Here is a 24,902-nt window from a genome sequence, read left to right on the forward strand (position 1 = left end):
ATTATAAATACCTAAATTAACTACAAAGACCTATGAAGAAAAATACTATTTGCATCTATAAAAAAGAATGAGGCAACTGACTTCTGAGGTTTCTCTCACCTTCAAATCTCTTATTCTCAGGGCAAACCCACTTTAAAAAAAGCAGCAAATATAATAACACAATCTTATGAAACGTGTCTCTTTTCTTTTTTTTGTTTGTTTTTGGCAGGGCAATTGGGGTTAAGTGACTTGCCCAAGGTCACACAGCTAGTACATGTGTCAAGTACCTGAGGCCGGATTTGAACTCAGGTACTCCTGACTCCAGGGCTGGTGCTCTACTCACTGCGTCACCTAGCTGCCCAACATGTCTCTTTTCTAAGGAAGTCAGAATGATTTAATACATTTTCTTGTTTATACTTTCAACATCTCCTGTTGGCAAGTCCTGAGATGAGGCAAGGTGACTTGCTCCAAGGCAATCTTCTCTGATGTTATTCCCCCATTGTGAAGGGCATGGTTTTCCAAAGCACTCCATCCCAGGAGAAGCCAACTTTGACCTAACGATGGAGAATGTCCCAGGGTAAAATGATGCGAAGTAAGAAACATGGCTGCTTTGACTAAACCCATTTTTCCAGGAGTCAGAGTTAATTGTGTTTTTATGGCACACAATTAAATAATTCTGGAAAGGAACAATGTTTTAAATTCAATAAAGAGAATCCCCTGGAATTGGTGTTCTTACAGAGCCACCTCAGGGTCACAAGTAATTGGGGGTGGGCTATAAAAGCAATCTGAAACTATATATAAATACCATGCACCAGCCAACAGGAGGTGGGGGTGGGGGAGTCTTGATTTTTAAACATCTACAGAGGGGTACTGTTTATGCTGTAAAGCATAATAGCACTCTACTGAGTCACAATGGTCTAACATGTAGACCTGTATTTATTTAAAAAAACCAAACCAAACCAAACCAAACCACACCAACCAAAACAGAAGTCAGAGGGCTATTCAGCATTCCATGGTTGCTACTGCTCCGGGACTGAGCTCTCCTCCATCTTGTAGATTAAAATCATGTGACAGTGGGTTTTGAGAAATAAGGGCCAGACCCATCACTAGGGCAGGGCCATTAGGGCTTTGCCTAAGGAGCCATTTGGGGGTAGATATGCTTCCTTTCTGATGGAAGTGTACTTCCTTCCCGGATAGTTCCAAGACGGTCATCCCCATGCTCAGTGGTCCTCTGCTGGCCTGTACCAAACAGCATGATCCTCCTCTATGATCTGGCTCTCAGTTCCCAATTCCAGGGTCATATTATTGTGGCACCTTTTTTCCTTAGGCTCATCTTTATGTTTCCAATCCCCACACAGGGAAGGATGCGCTACACTTTCTGAGGGATTTCCTAGCCCACTTTCCTGATGCCACTGAAAACTTCAAAGTGTGTGTGTGTGTGTGTGTGTGTGTGTGTGTGTGTGTCTCCAGATGAAAGAATTCCTAGTTATAGCTCTGGGCATAGTATTGTGGCCACAGAAAATTACATTTCCCAATGGTTTACCAACACCATACACAGAGTTCCATGAGGCAAGAGAAAATATTTAAAATAATAAAGTACTACAACTGGAAAGAACTTGCCAAGGTGATCTAAATCCAATCTTGCAAGAAAAGTAAAGAGATGGTAACACAGTATTTAGCTGCCCTAGGAGTTTAGGTCACCGAGTCTATACCAACCACACCCCCGGATACCCAAAGAATTGGCAAAGATAAGTGCTAACCCCACCGGTTAGGGGGCTTTGAAAAAAATGAGCACAAAAATAGACAAACATAGGCAAAGGCTTACAAAATAGGCAAGGTAGATTTTCCAAATTATAGGATTGTAACCTTCACTTCAATTCTTAACAAAATTCTAGAATAAATTATTAAAGGGATGCTTTGTGATCATGCAGAATAGGAAATAATGGTCATTAGCATCCAATACAGCCCTGCAAGGTAGGTTCTATTATTATTTACATTTTACAGTTGAGGAAACTGAGGCACATAGATATTAAAGTGACTTGCCCAGAGTCACACAGCTAGTAAAAAGGTAGGAAGGTATCAAGGGAGGGGAAAGAATAAACAAAATATAGAAACAGATAGGCAGAGCGAGGTGGAGAAAGACAGTCACAGAGGGAGAAATAGAGATATAGATACAGAGCCTATACCTAATTTTTTAAAGAAGGGAGACAGAGAAAGAGTGGCTCATTGATGAGAATACCTTTCACTGTAGAGGGAGCAATGCGTAACTGTTGTATCTAAGAGGTAGCAGGGCACCTGTGTGTGTGGACAGTATTTATTTACCTGTTGGTGTTACCAGATTGGCCAAGGTCATTCTGCAGCAGTGTGGTAAGGCTCTGTGTAAATATGACTATATTTTCAGGGTAAGCAAGTTGATACCATCACAGTTATCCTTGAATGTCCTAGGTCCCATCCATGTGTAACAGTCATCTGTAGTCCCTGATAGCATCCAGAGGAAAATGGAGGTAGAGGGAGCAGGGGATAGATCTTTTGTTGAATGTTTCTGAGTGGTTGTAAAAATTCCAAGTTGTCTTTTCTGTTTCCAACAGTATGGAATCAGGGCAATTAAACACTAAAGGGGATAACTGACTCGGCTGTTTCCTTCTTTAGCTGTTGTATGCTTTATTTGAACTTGGAAGACTGAGGTTATCCATGATTCTCTGTTCCCATGATCTTATATCTAATACCCCACCTCCACTGAAGTCTTTGGCTTCTCCCAAAGGAATGCATCATTTAGAGGTATTAGCCTTTTGACAAAAACTTTCCTCAAAAAAGGGACAGAGACTTTTATTTTTGATTTTTAGGAGGAAGGGAAGTGAAATTAATTAGATAATCATTCTGTCATCCTCCTTCAAAATTTCTCTTATCCATCTTCATTAGGGGATGGGTCATTCTGGATAAATGAATTATCCAGACATGGTCTTCTTCTCCCTGCAGATGACTGAGCTGTTCCATCTTTTGTCTTTTGACTCTGGCTGCTGCTACCATGACCACTTCTGCTGCCCTCCTTCCACCTGCCTCTGCCATGGCCGTGCTACTCCTAACCTCTAACACTCATCAACAACTTTTCTCTTTTTTCACACTTTTTCTCATCTTTTAGAATAGACAGGTCATGCATGGACTTCCTTGATACCACAGAAAGGCTGACCTTAAAAAAACTTTTCCGGCCACTCACAGCACTCCTTCCTTTTGCCAAGGAGACCACTAATCACAATGTGTCACATGTAACCTCCATGCCTTCGGCTCTTCTCAGAGGTCTTCCTTGTTGCTGGGTAGTTACAGGCTGTTCCTTCACTGCAATAGACACCTTCCTGGGAATTTCAGTTTGGGGTTCAGAGTCCTTCTGAATTCTTTGGGGTTCCACAAAGCTGGTCTGAGGTTTTATCATACTCTAGACATAGTTTCTGGTAACTACAGCAATAGTTGACATTAAAAATAAATGTAGGTTTTGGAAGCAATACTTTTTTTCAAGAATATTTCCCTTTTAGGCTGTAGAGAAATCTGTGACACATTTTAGAAACTAGTCAAGATGAAATGCTATGATGGACACTTGTGATATTGAGAGCTAGTGGAAGTGCAACGTTTGTGTGGAAGGAGGATGAAAAGTACTTAGTCATTTGAACATGACTGAAGCATCATGTTACAAGAGAGCCTCACAAAATCATATGGTGAGCTTCCTGTCTCAAGTGAAGTTTCAGCATGATCAAGGATGAAGAAATAGGAATTTTTCTAGTTCATCAGACCGAAAAAACCCAAACCATATATCAGGTACTAGTAGACAATGGGTTTGCACAGACATGCCATTTGGTGGTACAAATGATCACTTTCGTCATGCAATAAACAAGCTGCCACTCCATTAGGATATGACTGGAAAGTTAACTCAGGCTCACCAAAGCCAAGAAAATATTACAAGATATAATATTACTTTGGCTAGCTTTCTATAGAAAGTGATGGGAAATGTACCAGTGGGGCTTGGATACTACAGTTATTGTAAACTTTATTAAAGAAAATTTTTTTAAGAAAGGGCTTAGTTTTAAAAAACATTGAGGATTCTATTAAATATCAATCAAGCAGCATGAATTTATTAAGTGCCTACTACGTGTACTAAGTGTGGAGGATACAAAGATCAAGATGAAATGGTCCCTGCCTTCACGTGGCTTAGAATTCACAGTGGGAGACAACATGTACAAATCGAAGTGGCAGAAAGGAGATTTCAACAATATCCTAGAAAATGGTATGACTCCTCAATGAAGGATATATATATATATATATATATATATATATATATATATATATATATATATATATATATATATATATATATTAAACAATCATCCTTCTTGCAGCTAGGTGGATAGAGCTCCAGGCCTGGAGCCAGGAAGACTCATTTTCCTGAGTTCAAATCTGACCTCAGACACTTACTAGCTGTGTAACCCTGGGCAGATCCCTTAACCCTGTTTGCCTCAGTTTCCTCACCTGTAAAATGAGCTGGAGAAGGAAATGACAAACCACTCCAGTATCTTTGCCAAGACAATCTCAAATGGGGTCACAAAGGGTTGGACACAACTGAAAAATGACTGAACAACAAAGAGTTCTTCTTGGTAATATTGTCAACAGACATGAAGCGGTGAGGAAGGAAGGAAAAAGGGCAGAGAGCAATTTTGCATGGTATACTTCTGTATGAAAAGCTTCATCCTGCTTGGTAGTCTCAGCTTCCCTTAGTGGTAAGCAAACGAACACTCAAAGATTACAAACGACCAAGTGAAAACTAATAAAGGACAAGCTTCTATGTGGGGGGAAGATGACAGTATTATACTAGTCCTTTTATTAAACATCAATCCTTGTGTGTTTACATATATTTGGGCCTTTTTTTGTAAATAACATTTTATTTTTTCCAATTATATGTAAAGACAGTTTTCAACATTCATTTTAAGATTTTGAGTTCCAAATTTTTCTCCCTCCCTTTCCCCCTACCCAAGACAGCAAGCAATCTAACACAGATTATACATGTACAATCATACTTATATATATTTGCATGAAATATGTTCTGCTAAAGATATTAAATGGAGAACTCGGTTCCTACATCTATAAAATGGCCTAGATCCGCTGTTCTCAAAGTGTACTCAGCCCTGGGGGTCCTTGAGATTCTTTCAGGGGGTTGGGAAGGTCAAAACTGTTTTCCTTTTTCCTTTTTTTTTTTTTTTGGAGGGAGGAAGGCAGGGCAATTGGGGTTAAGTGACTTGCCCAAGGTCATACAGCTAGTAAATGTGTCAAGTGTCTGAAGTTGGATTTGAACTCAGGTCCTCCTGACTCCAGGACTGGTTGCTCTACTCACTGTGCCACCTAGCTGTCCCCAAAACTGTTTTCAAAATAGTATAATTTACCTACTAAAACATTACTTCCTTTTCCAACTACATATCTGTGCGAGGCCATATTTTCTTCACGTACTTCAACCAAAACAACATAGTGCAACAGATTGAATGCAAAAGCAGATGTGCAAATCCAGGCGCATAAAACAGTGCCACCCTTTGCACTAAATTTCTTTTGTTTTGGAAAATAGTAATTTTTCTCATAAGAAATATTATTTATTAAAACATGTAACGGGTTTATTATTATTTTATGAATTAATTTTTAATTATAAATTTTAATTATAAATTTTTAAACGATCAGTTTTCATTTCTAAGGTAGCTGAGTAGCCCAGCAGATGGAGTGCTGGGCCTGGAGTCAGGAAGACTTGAGGTCAAATCCAGTCTCGGATACTCACTAGCTGTGCGACCCTGGGTAAGTCACTTAACTTCTATCTGCCTCAGTTTCCTCAACTTTAAAACCTCTCAGGGTTGTTCTGAAGATGAAATGAGAGAATAGCTGTAAAGTGCTTATTAGCACAGTGTCCAGCACATAGTAAATGCAATATAAATGTTAGCTATTATTGTTATTATTAATAATATTGTTACTAAGTATCAATAGATGTAACCCACATAAACTAAAGCTCTTTGGGGTCCTGAATGACTCTTAAGCACACAGTAAGGTTTTTGAGACCAAGAAGTTTGAGAACTACTGGACTATATGATTTTTTAAAGATCTGAATTCTAAATCCTACAGATGCAGGATTGCATTGATGTGCTTTGGGCAATTCCCTATGACCATCACTAAGTCATAGATGGGTTGAATCTGTTATTGATGGAAGGAGTTCTCTTGTACTGATGAAATCACAGATGTGCAATTTGTATATTTGGATCCAGTCTGCAGCCAGATGGCACATGATTGAACTGGAAGGGATCTAAGAGCAGGTTCAGTGATTTTCCCAAGGTCATATATCAGTTATGAACTTAATAAATGTTTCCCGACTGACTTTCTGACTGACAAACCCTCTGACTTTGGAGTCAATGTTCTTTCCACTGACCCACAAGCCTTCTCTATCATTCCACATTCTCTGATTCCATTGGAGTTGAGTAAAATGGAAGCTTAAACCAAACAACGTCATATTCTTCCCACCCTGCTCCAGGTCTCCACCGAGGAGTTGCCTTTATCTCATTTCCTTTCAAATCTTAAATGATAATCATGTTGTTTTTCATAAGGTATAAGGACAAGGACTAGACATATGATTTCATTGGCACAGGGAACTTCCTGGTGAAGAAACTCCCCCTACCAATTCAAGTTGGCACCTCTGTAACTATAGAGTCTTGGAGAGAGTCCTAGAGTACCAATGGGTTAAGTGACTTTCACACAGGTCCTACAGCTAGTATGTATCAGAGGAAGGACGTAGATTTCTTTTCATATAGTTATAAAAAAATCTCAAAAATAACCATGACAACTATTAGTTCCTCTTTCAATATGTGTCTCTCCTAGAGGGCCATTTGGTCCAATTTCTTCACTTTACAGATGAAGAAAATGAGGTTAAGTTACTTCTCAGATTTCTTCTATCTTATTATTTCCACTTGTTTCACGGAGCTCATATGTAGGGTTACCAAGAGATCACTTGTTAAACTCAAAAGTGGCATGGATGACTTGGTTTTATGATTTCAGAAGAATGCAAATATCTTCCATAGAAAAAGTTCTTTTTAAAAATTTCAAAATACTTTCTTATATGTTGTCCCTTTTTGTCCTCACAATATTTTTGTGAGAAAAGTCAGCAAATGAAGCCAATTAATCTCTTTGCCTGGCGAGACCATACCAAGCACAAATATTAGGACATGGTAAAAAAAAATTCTTAATTGAAAAAATACCAGCCTGAAATATTTCAAGATATGTTTTTAACTTTAGTCTTCAAAAAACTTATTAACCATCCCAGGATAAAAGTTTCTCTCTGGACTTTTCAAACCAAACCAAACCAAAAAGACCACCATATGACATTTAATCTAAATTAATGGCTTCTTATTGAAAAGGAAGCTGATAATGGTAAACATTAGCATCCAGAAGCATTAGCAGAGCACAACAAGTACATGTGTATATGTGTGTGTGTGTGCCTATGTATATAAGTATGTACACTAGATTTTCAAGTTATTTTCAAGTTAGTAGCTCATAAACTTCTATGTTCAGCTGAGTTCTTTCCAGGCACTGAGCCCATAAGTCTATGGTACTTTGCATGAATGATGCAAATTTGCCAAGGGGCAATGGGAGGAATCCTGGAATAGAAGATAGCAGAACTTAACTCTGCCACTGACAACGCTTTGTGACCTTAGCCAAGTTCCTTAAATCCACTGGGCCTCAGTTTATTCATCTATAAAATGGAGATAGCAATGCCTGCCTTCCCTACTTCACAAGATTGTAATGATAAGTTAATGGATGTTCAAATGCTTTGAAAAAATTCATGCTATGGAAAACTTAATATTGAACATCAATACAATTACCAAAACTTGGCAATGCTTAGAAAGATTAAAAAGTATTGAATACATAATTAAGTATTATGATCAAGACAAAAAAGATATTTCAAGCACAAATTGTTGTTATACCCTTAGGTTCTTAACCTTTTTGGTGTCAGGGACCCCTCTGGCAGTCAGGCAAACATTATGGACCCCTTCTCAGAATAATGTTTTTAATTACATAAAACACAGAATTATAAAAGAAACCATTACATAGGATTACAAATGAAAAATGTTGAAATGTAGTTATTAGATATTCTATTTCCTCTTCTGCTAATTTAGGCAATTAATATTTTTGTAAATATTCCTCCATATCATTTAAATTGTTAAATTTATTGGCACATAATTGGTCAAAATAATCCCTTTAATTGCTTTAATTTCATCTTCATTAGTCTTATATTCATTATCTGCACCCAGAGAAAGAACTGATAAAGAGATGTATAAAATAATTTTACATATATGTGTGTATCTCTACATCTCCATATCTATCTATCTCTATTTGATTCTAATGGCAGCCATCTCTAGGGTTTGAGAGGGAGGGAAGAAAAAAATTACATGATAATTTTGTTATATATTTAAAAGGAATAGCAAGTTGTACACAGTAGATTTGCAGTTTCACGTGCAATTGTATTTTTAGAATTTTTGTTTCATTCCATAAATTTTTTAAAAAAGAAATGAAGTTATTAAAATATTTTTAAAAAGCCAAGTTTACTGACCCTCCAAAATACACTGATTCATTTTGACTTTGTAAGTTTAAAAAACAAAATGAAATGTTTTTACAACTTACAAAACAGACTGTCATAGATCATTATTTAAAATGTGCAAACATTATTTAGCTATATAACTAAAGCACAAAGGATATTGGTTGCTTTAAAAACAACCACAACCACCCAGGCTTCTTATACATTCAGGCTACCGCTGTCTACCTCCAAAGGCAAAGAGAATTTTCAAGAGAGTAATCTGCTTTCTAACGATTGATGGAGATCAGTGGGATGAGATGAGACAGTCACAACGTTCTTAGAACAATGAGGCTCAGGCGCAAATAGTGTTCACTACTGCTGGGGGACAGAGATGATTCGCTCTATCCAGCCCCTAATACTGCAGAATATCTGATCCACTCCAGGATCTTGGGCAGGACAAAATTAGAATGGGAGAGACATCCTAAAATAGGCTGGAATATTCCAAGTATGAGATATTGCCTTATAATATTTTTAGTTATTTCAGCCATGTCTGACTCTTCATGCCTCCATTTTGGTTTTTTGGGTTTTTTTGTTTTGTTTTGTTTTGTTTTTGCTTAAAGATACTGGAGTGGTCTGCCATTTCTTTCTCCAGATCATTTTACAGATGAGGAACTGAGGCAACCAAGGTTAAGTGACTTGTCCAGGGTAACCCAGGTATCAATTAATATTAGTTAATACTAATCATATACATGAAAAGTCTGCTACCTCTAACTGTGTGACCTTTGAGGAGGTTGGCCTAAATGACCTCTGGTGTCTCTGCCAGCTCTGAATCCAGGATCCTATGATACTACAATCTCCAATTATGTTGTGAGTTCATCAAAGGTAGAGATCAAATCTTATTTTTCTTTGGGTATCTCTTGGTGCTTAGTATGGTGCTTTGAATATTTGAGGCATTCAAGTACTTCTTCATTAAAATGCTTCCTTTGAAACAGAGGATCTTAACCTTTTTTGTGTCATAGACCCCTTTGGGAATCTGGTGAAGCCAATGAGCCCCTTCTGAGAAAGCTGTTTTTAAATGCATGAAATGAAATGAAATATATAGGACAACAAATGAAACCAGTTATCTTGTTTAAAAAAAAGTTCACGGACCCTCAGTCAAGAACCCTGGCTTTAAAAGACTTCTCTACATCTCTACATGAAACACCAGAGGCAACATGGAGTCCTGGCTAGTCCTAGAGTCAGGAAAACCTAGGCTCCGATCTTGCTTCTGACACATACAGTGTGACCCTGGATGGGCAAGTTATTTAACCCCTTAATGCTCCAGGCATCTCCCTAAGATTCTAAGATATAGACCCACTAATGCTCACTGGTATTCCTCAATATGGGGTGGAGAAGGGAGGGGGTCAGTACCAGCAATTCCCTACACTTATGAAAATGATATGAGAGTATGTATACATATATACAGTTAGTGGGCTGTTAGGTTGTGTAATGCATAGAGCATTGGGCCTGGAATCAGGAAGACCTGAGTTCAAATCTAGCCTCAGACCCTGTGATCCTGGACAAGTCACTTAAACCTATCTGCCCCAGTTTCCTCATCTGTAAAATGAGCTGGAAAAGGAAAGGGCAAACCATGCCGGTATCTTTGCCAAGAAAACCTCGAATGGGGTCATGAAGAGTCAGACATGACAGAAAAGACTGAACAACTACTTGCTTATATACACACACAGGTATGCAGGTGTATATTTTATATACATATATGTATCATTTTTTTGATGAAAGGAAATAGATGCATATCTGTACACTTATACCCATAAATATATTGATATATACATCTACATGCAGGTTTATACATACATGTATATGTATGCATGGGTAAGAAGGTATATATGTCTATCTATTTCCTTTTGTTGTCTGAAAGAATGCTAGTGGGTAGGTATAGATGTATATTAAGTGTAAATGTAGATACACAAAAATAGATGTACCTACTCCCTAATTTTTCTTGCCCTTAAATAGGAGTTAGCTCCTGATTAAGGCTGGGGCAGGGGGAGTGCAAGGGAAAATTATATAGTTGGTTTTTACTGAGTAAGATGAGAATCTGTCTCTTTTCACCCTCTCTTTGCATGGGCTCTGCTATATCCTATGGTATCTCAAATACCCCAAGGGATGATATCACTAGGATGGAATAGGGGAAGAGTATGAGAAAACAGGAAATGGGCCTTTTGTGATAGTTCTGCTACGAGAGTAGTTAACTTTGCTGAATTTTTCAGAGGCTGTCCATGTAGTAAGTCTGTGCTCCTGAAAACTACATAGCTAGACTGTCAATTTTCTATGGTCACTGTGCATTTCTCAAGATCATCCTGGATAGACTGGATAGAAGGATTTAAGGGTGAAGCAGATGCGATCCTTTTTTCCCCTTCTTGCCTAAGAGGGTTTATTCTTAACATACTTTAGGATGGGAAGGGAAGTGCTGGTGCTCTTAACATTTCTATCAGGGTTTAGAGAAAAGTTAAAATTTTATAAACTGTAAAGTGGTGATAAAACGATTTGTCCACAGCTGGGATGGGATCAGGAGGGGAGGGTGTGGTGGTGGATGGGGAGTGGAAAAAGGAATGGGGAACATGATCAAAAGGCAGGGGAACTGATTTGGCTCTGGTATCTACCCCTTGAACCAAAAACAATCAATTAAAGATAATGGATAAATTGCTATATTTTGATCTCATCCTGCACCTTGAAAGAAGACATCTCTCCCGTGTGAAATGAATGTAGCTTCTGAGGCTTCTGACAGAAATCGGGTTGACAGGCAAGTGAGGATTTTAATAAAAATGGCAGACACAAATCACTGCATGGTTACCAGGCTTTTTCAGCCTGGAGACATTTACCGCCATGAGATGCACCATTGCGAAAACCTTGGAAAATGTGTGAAAGGTCAGTGACAATTTTGCAAGCTGGTAAAGCGGCTTGCAAGCTGAGCAGGATTTCCAAAAACAACAACCAAAAAACCCCTGTCTTTGTGAAATACTGCAATGTCCTTACGTTTCAGGTTTTATTTATAGTAAGAACGTCAATGTCGATCTGGTTCAGTTCCTTTAGTAGTATGTCAGCTTGCTGGTGATCGGACAAGGAACACCAATTTAGGGCACCAAGAGTTTGATGTTTATACTTTGAATGGGCTAAACCAGAGGTTCTCAATCGTTTTTTTTTTCTGCCCTGGACCCCTTTGTCAGTCTGGTGAAGCCTATGGACCCCTTTCTCAGAATAATGTTTTTAAATGCATAAAATAAAATACATAGGATTACAAAGGAAATCAACTATACTAAAATACAGTGATTAATTGGGGCAGCTAGGTGGTACAGTGGATAGAGTCCTGGGCCTGGAGTCAGGAAGACTCATCTTGCTGAGTTCAAATCTGGCCTCAGACACTTACTAGCTGTGTGACTCTGGGCAAGTCACTTAACCCTGTTTGCCTCAGTTTCCTCATCTGTAAAATGAGTTAGAGAAGGAACTAGCAAACTACTCCAGTATTTTTGCCAAGAAAACCCTAATTGGAGTCACAGAGTCAGACACGACTGAAACAACTGAACAACAACACAGTGATTCATATACATATTAAATACATATTGTACACAATGTAGATAGTGTGTGTACACTTACACACACATGCATACATACACAAAAGATCACAGAACTCTGTGTGATTTTTAACATCCCCTGTTCTCTTTTCCACCCTCTACTACCATTACTACAAAAACATACAGAGGTTGCATATGATCAAGGGCCATTTTGAATTTTGTTTGTGTTTCAAGGATTCCTATGCTCAAAGAACTCGTCACCCAGTGTTCAACCTACCGATGATGAGCTTTTCAGTGTTTAGTTAGATTGGTCTTTGGACAGTTGACCCAGTTTGTCATCTGAACCGCATTTAAAACCTTTACCTCTTGGTGGAATCCAGTAGAGCAGAGATGTCAAATATGTGGCCCACAGGCCCCATGCTGATTACATCACTCCCAAGTTCAGTCTGAACCACAACATTAACATGTAATGAGGAAATATTTAACAAAATTATTAAAAAATATAAACACAACGTTTTCTAAGTCAATACATGGCCCATGACCCCTCATGTGTGTTTCAGTCCCTGTTTCTATTTGAGTTTGATGTCACAAGCCTTTAAAAGCTCAGGGTCATCACAGAACCGTAATAAAGCATTGGAGTGGGACTTTTATTTAGTCTGCATTTACGAGAATAACATAATCATTAGCTTAAGAGATGAATGCTTCTGAAAAATGAGAAAGGTTACTAGATTTTACTTTCATTTTTGTTAGTTGCCTTGGCCTAACCAATGTCTGTTGTTTGGAGGAAGTAGTATGGTAGTGTACTAATGAAAATATTAAATATTAATGAGGTGTAGGGGTTTCAAAAAACGATTTGCTAGAAGAGGCAATAGCTAGTCAAATTAGAAAAGGTAAGACCAAAAAAAAAAGTATATGGAAGAAACAGTGGGAGGGAATTGTGGAATGATAAATAAGGACCCTCAAGAAGGGAACAAGTGACAAAGTAAAAAGCATGGGAAATGAGAATAAATGGATGGAGCCAAAATCATGTTCTGGCAACTGTAAATAGTTTCAACTTTATGTAAGATCAATCAGAGTTCATGTAAAGAGTTGGAGTAAAGAATTATATTTTTAAGGTGAATGTTAAATGTGTAAAAATAGTGTCCCAGACTTCTCTAGGCTATTTTTTTTTTTACCTTTCTCCCGCTTCCCACAACCTTACCGTCCACCATGATGAAGGGCTTTCATCTAAGAGATACCAAGAGCTGGGCCACCTTTTGCTAATGTTCTAATTATGTCCTTAGGGCCAAATTATTTACAATCTTTTCTATCTTGGAAGTGTGGTCCTTCAACTGAATCTAAACTTCAAGATGTGAAGTTTGGATTCAGTCAAAGCGCTGCACTTGAGGCCCTACAGAGCCACATGTGGCCTCAAGGCCAGGTTCCCCACCCCTGTACTAGACCAAGGAACTGAACTGAATTTCTCATTCTTTGCAGCAGCCTGAGCAATAACCCCAGATAATCCAGATGGAATCCTTCCAGAATTGATTAACTAAATGCCTGAGCCTTCTGTTTGGCCAAGAATTGGAAAAGGGAATCTGAAATCTTATTCACATCCTACATGTGCTCCTCTATGAGCCTCTAGGAACCTACCTCTAGATTGACAACTAGCTCATGTTCTTAAGGTTTATAATAATTTCTTTTTCTCTCCACAATTCTGGCATCCTACGGTTGCAAAATCTGCTTGGAATGTGCCACTTTGCAGGTAATTTTCGTCCTTTGCACTCAACCCTAGCCCAGCTAGGAACAGTTTTTCTCCAGGCATGTTTCCATTCAGGTGATATTGGTTAAGATGAAGGGAACAATTAGTCAAGAGGAGGAGGAGAAGGCAGCCTATAGGGTTGGAAATGCATGTTAAGTGGAGCAAAGGGCATTGGTAAGATACCTCGACATGCTTTAAACCACAGAAACCTGTGCCTAGCAGGAAAAGAAGCCTCAAAATTCAAGTTCTGAGAAAAAGATGGCAGACAAAAATGAAGAAGTTACATTTTTCTCTGGTTCTATGTGCCATGAGAATATTCCTGACACACACATTTAGTTGATAACAATGATTTGAAAGTCTGGATTTCTGTTCACCTGAGCTGCATCCTTAAGACAATGGTGGGCTTGGGTGACTAGAGAGTTGTATTTGGAATAAGGAAGATCTGAGTTTTTATCTGTCCTCCAACATGACACTCTGGGCAAGTCACTTAACCTCACTTAGCAGCTACCTCCAGTGCTGTGAGGACCAAAAGAAATAATATGTAAAAAACTTAGCAGACTTTCAAGTGGTATATAAAACACCATCATCATTGTACTTGTTGCTGTTATTAATCTTTGGAGACTCAGTGAAAATTAGATATTGATAAAGAATTTCTGGAACCACAGTCCCAATTGTTTGTTGAAAAAATTACAGTTGCAAATATCATCTAACTGAAAAATCCAAAATATTCTATACTAAATATGTCAAATCTTCTGATATAAAAGAAAAAATACCGTAGGCCAATTCAATTTAATATTACCAGTGCTGCTTTCTATTGACAGTAATTTAGATCCCATCACAATCCAGGTAAAGTGATGTTGTGCCTCCTGCTTGTTTAAGAGTCATCTGACATAGAGGAGGTCTCACATTATTTCCTGTTGTAGTTCTCCTGTTACTGATGGGTAAAAGATTGATTTGGTCTTTAAAAAGGTTTTGATTACCTAAAAGCCTCCAATTAAACAGGCTAAGCCCATATTGTTTTACATTGGATTCAATTCTATTCAATGAATAAAAATGTATTCCTCATTGCCTGGCAATGCTGCTTTTTTTTTCCTTCCTCATGATGCAAAAGTGACATCTACGTATTGTACCAAGGAGCCATCTACCAATTCATTTTAAGAGGAAAAGATGCTGCGATTTTCATTCTTGGCTTCCAGTGTTCTACTCAGATTTTCTTTTGCAGCAAAAGTAGAATTCTTTCAATAAATGCTTTCTCTCTAAAAATATAACTATAGCAAACTCTGCAATTACACTTCTTGGTTGGCGACATCTGCTTTCCATGTTGTTTTGTTGAACGCAAAAGGTCCAGAGCACTAGTGTGCTAATCAGTCATGCTAATCCCCAAATTTAGTCTAATTAGCTGGAAAAACCAAAATGAAACAGGTCTGAATCTCTGTGTTCTTTTTTGAGCGGGAAGTGGGGGATAGTTTTGTGTGTGTCCTATTTTAAAGTCAACCTCACATCTTCTCCATGGAGCATAATCTAGTTCCAGAGTTAGGCAGCCTATAGCTCTCAGTGGTACTTGATGTAATTGCTGATATCATTCTCCTGTTACTAGCCACATGTACTCACTTATTTTCTCCTTCCTTTTTCTCCTTCTCTCTCTCTCACTTTCTCTTCTTACTTTCTTTTTTCCTTTGTACATATTATCTTAGACACCACAATTCCTTTTTGTATAAAAGCACAATATGTGATGCCATCTTTGTGGGTTAAATACCAATTAAATATTGGTACAAGTCAATAAAAATATGTCTTTCTAGAGCTCTGAAAGCCAAAACTTTTTGTGTGTGTTATCTTAGCCACCATCCTGAAAGACTAGTAGGTTGCCAATGTGGTTCTCATTTTAAAAAAGGGGTTCAGAAAACATACTTAGAACTAGATATTGCTGAATATTACTACTAGCAGACAAGCTAGAAGAAGCGGAAAAGAAAGGATAGCATCATTGAAATTTTAGCAAAATAAAAATCATGGGGAAAGAGGAAAAAATATTTTGATAAGTACCTAACAGAATAAACATAGGAAAATACGGGGGAGAAGAAACAAATACAAATAATTCATGTATGGGGGAAAAAGCCTTTGCTAATATTCTACTCCAAAAATTATTTTAGAAACTGAATCACTGTGGGATAGCAGGGAATATTTTAACATGGAAAGGAAACTAGCTTAAAGACAAAAAATAAGTGATAGGGTAAAACAGGCAATTCTCTGTATGGGGAAGGGTAAATGTTAGAATCTCAGAGATAAGAATAAAGATGAGTCAGATTTTAAGTTTTCATAAATAATATGTAAGAGGAAGACACAATGACTGCTTAAGGTTTTCAAATGACATCACAATCATAGCTTCCAAAATGCCAAGCCAACTATGATAAATCTCAGGGAACTCTCCGGAAGCAGTATTATCTATAAAAGCAGAGTTATTTATAAAAATGCCAGTTGAGCTTCAAAGTGGGCAATCTGCTTAGGGATTGAATTCATTTTGGTAGAAAATAATCTGAAATTAAACCCATTGGACAGGGGTGGAGAACCTGTGGCCTCCAGGCCACATGTGGCCCTCTAGGTCCTCAAGTTCAGTTCTTTGACTGAATCCAAACTTCACAGAACAAATCCCCTGAATAAAAGGATTTGTTTTGTAAAACTTGGACTCAGTCACAAGGCCACACCCAAGGACCTAAAAGGCCACATGTGGCCTGAAGGCCACAGGTTCCCCACCCCTGCCTTAGGAAGAAGATTAATGAGCATTCAGCAAAGGGCCTTGGGAGTCATGTTCCCTGTTGACATTTCCCCAGTGAGTTCTTCAGTTAAATGGGGCTAGCAGAACAGTGGTAATTATCAGGAAGGGTATTAGAAACCAAAGAGGCAGCATAATTCACTTTTTTATAAAACTGGGGCTGAGATACTGTCTTTATGGGTTAAATACCAATTAAATATTTTCATAATTCGATTTTTAAAATGTCTTCCAAGAGGTCTGGAGAACCAGAACTCTTTAGAATCCTTGTGGTCAGACCTCTAGAAAGACCTAACTGATCTGGAAAGTTTCATAGCAGGGTAAAATGATCAAGGGAACACAGAGGGGTGCCCAGTGAGAATAGACAAAAAGATTAGGAATCTTCTGTCTGGAGGGATGAAAGCTAAGATCTGTTATGATCAGAGTCTATAAAACTGTGAAGGGCACAAAAAGGACAAACTCGCACTTCATGAGAAATCACAGTATACTAGAAATAGGATGAAGTAAATGAGGACAAAGCAAAAAAAAAAAGAACTACTTTGAACAACAAGCACTAAAATTATGGAACTTGTCATCGTACTGAATGGCAATAGAAACAGGGTTTTGAAAAATTAACCAATGACAGATTCATATTTTCTTATTAAGGGCTGAAAAAGCAATGCTTTGGGCTAAGTTCACGACCTTGAGGTTCATTTCATGGAGAGCAGCGCAATCACATCTCCAACAAAATTTCCTGGTTGTCTCTGTCAGAGACAGACTACAGGGATGATTCAGTATAATAATTCTTAAGTTTTGTTCTTACATTCCCTTTCACCCCTTTTCTTCTATGTCTCATGATGGCGTGTACTTAGGCCCAACTTAACTAACTTAACTTCTAATGCTACCTGATGTTAACGAGTTCTATGTGGCCCACTAAAAGGAAGTTGTCTGGGGAACAAACAGTGTGCCATCTGTGAATGAACAGAATCACAACTCTCCAAGGATTCAGGGGACTTCAGGGGCCATCGGCTCTAATCCTCAGCTCACTTTTACAGAAGGACTTCAAAAAGACTATCACACATTTTGGGTTATATAAATATCACAAGTCAGAATGATACAATGAAAAGATGCACACATAGAACCTGTATCAGATTGCTTACTGTCTCAGAGAGAGGGGAGGTGAGGGAAGGAAGGATAGAATTTGGAACTCAAAACTTAAAAAAAAAATGACAAATGTTAAAAATTGTTTTTACATGTAATTGGGGAGAGAAAGTAAAATATTATTTTTTTAAAAAGGCATTGCAAACTGGAAACAAATGAAATAAAGCATAGAGCACATTGGCTAACTCCATGAGATGCAGAATATGCCAGAAAAAAATAATGAAAGAGAACAGGGTCTAGAGTCAGAGAGCCCTGTGTGACATGACACAAATCACTTAGCTTCAGTTTCCACATCTTTAAAATGAGGGGTTAGATTAGATGACTGCTTTGGTCCTCTAGGGTTATCATCCTATGATTTTATGTACCTACTAATAGGACTAAGGAGTCTCCAAACTGAGATTGTTCATCTTTCCATACTTTCCACACTTGGCTCCCTATTCTGCAGCGGGAACACGTAAGGGATCTCTCCCCTTTGGCGATATTTCTTCCCCTGGACAACCTTCCCAGGCAGCGTCAAAACTGGGGCTTCTAAATATAAAGACCTATATGTAACATTACATGGCCCACAATCCATTCCATAATCCATCCCTGCCCCAGCTGTTCCCGAGGATTTAAAGGAGGAAAAGACTGTGGCATAATGGAGAGAGTCAGGAAGACCTGAGGTGGTCTCAACTCAGACAGTGGCAAGCTGTGTGGCCCCTTAGGCAAGTCTCTTAATCTCTCGGAGACTGTTTCCACCATTTATAAAATGAGGAGGTTGGAACAGATAGCCTCTGAAGTACCTCCTAGTTCTAAATTTGTGATTGTATGATCCTACCACTAAATCACTGACCGGCAGTGCCAGGTCTCCAGCCTTAGCTGTTCAGAGTCTTAAGGCAAAAAACAACTCTGCCTCTTGCTTCTCCTACGGCTGCTACCATCAGTTTCCCTGTCCTCTCTAGGCCCTTTCCCACTTGGAGAGATGAATGCAGGGAGGGATATACTCTCTCTCAGAATACACCTGGATATCAAGTAGAACTAGTGAGGGGGAAAGGGGTGGATTGGAGAGGGAGAGAGAGAGAGAGGGAGGGAGGGTGGGGGGAAGAGGGAGAGAGAGGGAGAGGGAGAGAAAAAAAGGGAGAGGAGAGGAGAAATGGAGAAAAAGAGGGAAGAAGCGAGAGAGAAGGGGATGGAGGGGAGGGAGAGAGAGAGGGGGAGAAGGGGGGAAGTGGGGTGGGAGGGATGGAGAGAAAGGGAAAGGCAAGCAAAGAGAGAGGGATGACTAAGGAAAGAGTATAAGAACCTCAGGCCTAGAGAATTGGGATCAGTGACAAGACGCTACCTTTGTTCAAAGCCCAAATTCCTTTTGGGTTTTACACTTTAGAAGTACCTGAGAGAAGTGTCTGTAGCTAGCTCCTTTTAGCACAGTGTCTGTTCATGTGAAAGTGGCTCTCCTTTTGACAAATACCTGAACATAAGCATTCTACAGACTGAAAACACACACACACACACACACACACACACATACACACACACAGAGTTTTTCTCTTTCTACTCACCTACGCAGTTATCACAAAGGCTGCAATGAGAGGCACGAGGAGGACGAAAAATCTTGCAGGTGAAACAATATTTGAGTTTCACCGTCTGGCCGTTGATGATGACTTCTCTTGTTCGGGGAGGTGGGCGGTACCCCCCTGAACTGGTACCATTTGCTATATCTAGTGGAGAGAAAGGAAAAAGAAAATTCTCAAAAACAATAATTTTACAAATTTTTCTCACAGGCATTTTGTTGCATTGTCCAAGATCTTTCAATAAATTGGCTGCAAGAAGCTTATGGTATGTGACGCCATTTTTTTTCCCAACAGAGGAGCAGGCAAACTTGGATGACATTTGCACCCACCTTGCCATGGCATAGCTTATAGAGAGCACCAAGCAACAGATTGTAGAGAATGACATAAATTATCCAACAGCAGCCTGAAACCCCATAGGACAGCTGCTCCCCTTAGGAGGAATGGGCACTTATTTTGAATCCTTCAAGCTCTGGAGTGCTTCTTGTGTCTCGTTCAAAAAAGTGTTTCACAAAGGTAAAATAAGGTATAGTTATCCATTTCCAGTAACATGGACTTACAGTAACCATGCACTTCCTGAGAGTAATAGCTGATGATGCATTTGGTATAATGATGCTACCGAAAGGAGTGAGGACATTAAGTTTAGAGAAGGATTTTTTGGAGGGTGTGTGAGGGCTTCATGATAGTTGTCTCTAAAAGGTTATTATGTGGAAGATAGATTGGACTGGCTCTGTGTTGTTCTAGAGGGCAGAAATAGAATAAATGTATAGGAGTAACAAAGAGCAAGTTATAATTCAATTCAAGGAAGAACTTCCTAACCCTTAGAGCTTATTAAAAAATGAAATTGGCTGTTTTATCATTGGGGAGTGGGTTGAACCACAGACATATTTAATGTAAAGGATATATGATTTTATCAGCATGGGAGAACTCCCAGTGTGTAAACCCTCATTTCCTTAAAGCAAACTTAAGGGTTTTTAGGAAAGAAGTTAGCTGAGTTACACAAAGGTTAAACTTGCTCAGGGTCATATAGCTAGTTAGTGTCAGAAGGAGGATTTGAATCCATGTGGTCTGTCCTGACACTATATCTAGGTCTCTACCTACTATGTCAGACTCTTGTCTGTCCTGTATGTAGTACTTAGTAAATGTCTCAAATTGACTTACATAAACACAAGGCATAAAGATGAAACCATCCTCCAGCTTATAGACATACCGTCCTCTGCTCACATGTACATTCGTGTTTTTCTCCCTAAAGTGCATATCTCTAATACTCATACCCTTCATGGCACCTGTTTACACACATGTAAATAAATGTATGGGTCATCTTTAGACCCACAGCATCGCATCAACACTCAACTACAGGTCTATACAACACACACTCAGGATTTTCATGCAATCTACTCCATGATTCAGAAAAATTGGATAGTACCAGAAGAGTAAATATTTCATCATTCTTTATCAGAATGGTTTTACACTGACTAAATAATCTTCGATATGGTTATGATTTCAGGAATGCCACAAAAGTCCTGGTGAAACTCCACCTCCCCCCCGCCATCTCACATTCTTTGGTTGGTACCTGAAATTCCACGGTCAAGATTTAAATCCCCTTCACCCTCGGCTTTGATAACTGTTAAAAGGCCCATCAGAGGGGGTAACATTTTAGATTGGTATGCATTCATCACCTTAGAGAGAAGGAAGGCCACAAGAACAAGATCTGATGGGAATTTTGCAGAGGAGATGACAGAGCACTGGGTACTTCAGATGGGAGGAAGGAAGAACATTAAGGAGGGGGTAGGGTTTGAATGAGGAATTGAGAGGCACCAAAGACAAACTCCACCTAATTAGAATCTTTGTCAAGGGCTGGTCCTGTTTCATAGAATTATTAAACAATATCTAGCAGTTCCATATGCCTGAGCAACAAAGACACTAGTGAGTCAACTTGGTATGTGCCCTGACAATAGGAACACCTCAGAGTTTGATACTGTGGATGGCTGCCCCATGTGGTGCCCTTAAGATAACATTGAGTTATGCTAAAATAAAGAGTAGCCGCCAATCTCCAATAATTTCTGCTTTTGGACATAAAGTGGTATCTCATCCAATTAGCACAAGGAAAGCTCTTTATAAACCTTAGCCTTATAGAAATGCTGGCAGCTAGGTGACGCAGTAGATAGGGTGCCAGACCTGGAGTCAGGAAGACCTGAGTTCAAATTTGGCCTCAGATACTTCCTAGCTCTGCGACCTGGGGCAAGTTACTTAACCACTATTTGCCTCAGTTTCCTCATCTGTAAAATGAGGATACTAATAGCACCTGTTGTTATGAAGATCAAATAAGGTAAGAATTGTAAAGTGCCTAACACTTGGTACTATGTAGGTACTAAAGGAGGTACACAGTAGGTACTAAATAAATGTTTGTTGAAGAATGAACGAATGGAAGAGATTAATAAAAAGTGTATGTAAATAGGAGTTATTATTTTTATGAACTATAATCATTTGAAAAGTGAGCAAATATAAATTAAATGATACATGGATCAGGGCAAACCATTTGTGGGCCCAAGCCAACTGTATGTCAAATAAGCCTAAACTAAAAGTAATTTGGTTGTTCATGTGGTCTATGTAATCTTTGTTTTTATTGTTCCTCCAGTTTTCCCAAAAAATACGGTTAGAAAAGAGTGAGGCTGTAGTCCTGACATAGATTTTTTTAAAAGTCAGGATAATAATTTGTATTTCATTGGAAATCCCCTGAATTTTTAACGAAATTTTCAGGACAAATATGAAGGCCAAGAAAGACTTATTTACTAGATTTCTGATTGGTCATTGATAAATCTGTTGGCGAGCAGGCTTTATATCAGATTCTACTGATCTTTCAGTTCTAAGCCTCATCTTTATATGCTTATAACTTTGTTGTAAAGTTGAGTTGGAGGGCAAACTTGAATAGACATGTTCAATTAGGACTTGGGAAAGGAAAGCAAAAGAGAAACAAAGAAACTCATGTTTTTTGGCAATATAGCTATAAAACTTAACCGTGTAGACCAGTGGAATGGGGGTAGGGAGTCAGGATTCCTGGGTTCTAGATTCATGTCTCTATTAGCTTAGGCCTGTCACAAGTTCTCTGCACATGGCGGGGGGTGGGGGGGAGTTGCCTTGTCTGCTCATAAGGCTATTTTAAATATGAAATGGGTAATAGATGACAGTATCTAATGTCTCTGATTTCAACATTGAAAAGTTAAAACCACTGTGCAAATATATGGTATCTCTAGCAGTTATGATGATGTACATACAGCATGAGATTAAATAGGGCATCCAAGGCAAAATATGGATTTTCAATAAAATCCAAGGCAAGATATGGATTTTCAATAAAATAGAGGACTTTCAAACTTTCTCAGTGAAAAGACCAGAGCTGAATAGAAAATTTGACTTTTAAACACAAGAATCAAGAGAAGCATGAAAAGGTAATCAAGAAAGAGAAATCATAAGGGACTTACTAAAGAGATTAAATAGGGCTGACTCAGTTTGTTGGAAAATAAGCATTTATTAAGTGCCTACTGTGTGCTGGGCATTGTGCTAAGTACTATACTGATATCTCAAGAAATTGAACCCTTACTATGAGTATCCAGAGACACCCACCTTTCCATTCCCCATTTAGCTTTATGTTATGTTCGAAATGCTTTGCTACCTTTCACTGCCTATCTGCTCCCTGCCATCAGTGTCTCTCTACTATGTGATCATGCCTTGTCTTGGAAAGTCCATCCCCCAAAGGCCATTACGTAGTTGCTACTCATGTCAATCTTGTAACATACTTACTGCTTACAGACAACTGGGTGGGTGGGGTGGGGGGGAAAGAGGGACTGGGAGGAATGGGGGTTGGGGGTGGGGGGCACATGTTTGCAGTCCTCTGAATGCCTGTGTAGATTATCATTTACTAATATCATTTGAACCTAGATTTATGTGGTTAAAAAAAATTATCTAACCCAAAAAGCTTACTATAGAGGTCAGGCTTAATCCAGAAATGCACCAGGGAAACCAGATGGTTGTAAGGAATGCTTGGATCCCAGCCAGTGTTTGTTTTGGGTTCCTTCGGGTTTTGTTTTGAGTCCACCCAAAATTTGTGTTTTGGGTTCCCCAAAAGAGATTGACTTACCTGCTGATACATATCTCAAACTGCCCTTTTGGAGAGTACCTACTGCCTACTGGAGGCCAATCAGGCAAATGTCCTTATGACCTTTTCTGAGCTCTATGTGATGTAACCTCGTAAAGACTTGAAAAGGGAGCCATCTCTTTTATTCTTTTATCCATCTCTCTCTCTCTCTCTCTCTCTCTCTCTCTCTCTCTCTCTCTCTCTCTCTCTCTCTCTCTCTCTCCCCCCCCCCCTTCTTCCCTCTCCTCTCCCTCCCTCTTCCCTTTCTCTCTTCTCTCTCTCTCTCCCTGCCTCCTTCCCAAACAACTTAACAAATTTCTTTCTAAAACTATTCAGATTTTGGGGTTTGTTCTCACAAATAACATCTGTTGATGGCCATATATTAAGAATATACTTGGAAACCAATGACTTCAAATCCCTTCCTTAAGTCTTACTGCAATCTCAGCCCTTGGTAAATGGAGGTTATTAAACCTCTCTCACACCCAAGGAGACTAAGATGACCCATGCCTGAGAAGTTCCTGCTCTTTTGTGCTATACTGGGGCCCTGAAGGTTGGTGTTCTGGTCTAATCTTTAATAATGTTGCTTTTTGTTAGCAACAATTGTGCCCCTGCTTCTTAGCACATATGTGTGGTTGGATAAGAGCTACTTAAAAAAACAACCCACACTCGTCTTTAGTTAATGGCAAATGATGACGGGAAAATTTGGAGAAATCCTACCGTTGTGGTTCAGGTATGCCTGACTCTTCATGATCCCATTTTGGGTTTTCTTGGCAAAGGTACTGGATTGGTTTGCCATTTCCTTCTCCAGTTCATTTTACAGAAGAGGAAACTGAGGCCAGCAGGATTAAGTGACTTGCCCAGGGTCACACAGCTAGTATTTGAGGTCATGTTTGAACTCATGTCTTCCTGACTTCTGGTCTGGTGCTCTATCCACTGCATCACCTAGCTGTCCATCCTCAGTATGAAAAGTATATTATTTGTTGTTAAGTTGTGTCTGACGCTTTGTGACCCTGTGGTCCATAGCATGCCAATTCTGTCCACGTGGTTTTCTAAACAAGGATATTGGAGTAGTTTGCCATTTCCTTATCCAGTAGATTAAGGCAAACAGAGTTAAGTGAGTTGGCCAGGGTCACACAGCTAGTAAGTGTGTAAGGTGAGATTTGAATTCAGGTCTTCCTGACTCCAGGCCAGGTAACTCTATCCACTGAGCCATCTGGACGCCTCAAGGTATATAAAGTGCTATGCAAAACTTAAAAGTTTACTATTATACTATGAATGATGCCCCCAAATTATCTGAGATCTTTTGTAAACTGCATATTAATAAGTTCTATTATCGTATCCACTTTAGAAATAGGTGATTTAAATCTTTCCCAATAAGAACGATGGTAGAACACATCACAAATCCAGTTGCATCTGGACTTGCCCATCCGTATCCAAAATTCAAGAATA

The 24,902-nt window shown here is 39.0% G+C and overlaps 1 protein-coding gene across 3 annotated transcripts in view; it reads right to left on the reverse strand.

Annotated features, from left to right (window-relative positions):
• ZDHHC14 (zinc finger DHHC-type palmitoyltransferase 14) overlaps nt 1-24,902 on the reverse strand; it is a 321,372-nt gene that overhangs the window by 69,334 nt on the left and 227,136 nt on the right. For all 3 annotated transcript variants that reach the window (XM_036768474.1, XM_036768473.1, XM_036768472.1), the window contains exon 3: nt 19,313-19,471. In XM_036768474.1, coding sequence (XP_036624369.1) covers nt 19,313-19,471 — 159 coding nt within the window. The remainder of the gene's footprint in view (nt 1-19,312; nt 19,472-24,902) is intronic.

The sequence above is a fragment of the Trichosurus vulpecula genome, chromosome 7, assembly GCF_011100635.1.
Source record: "Trichosurus vulpecula isolate mTriVul1 chromosome 7, mTriVul1.pri, whole genome shotgun sequence".
NCBI lineage: Eukaryota > Metazoa > Chordata > Mammalia > Diprotodontia > Phalangeridae > Trichosurus > Trichosurus vulpecula.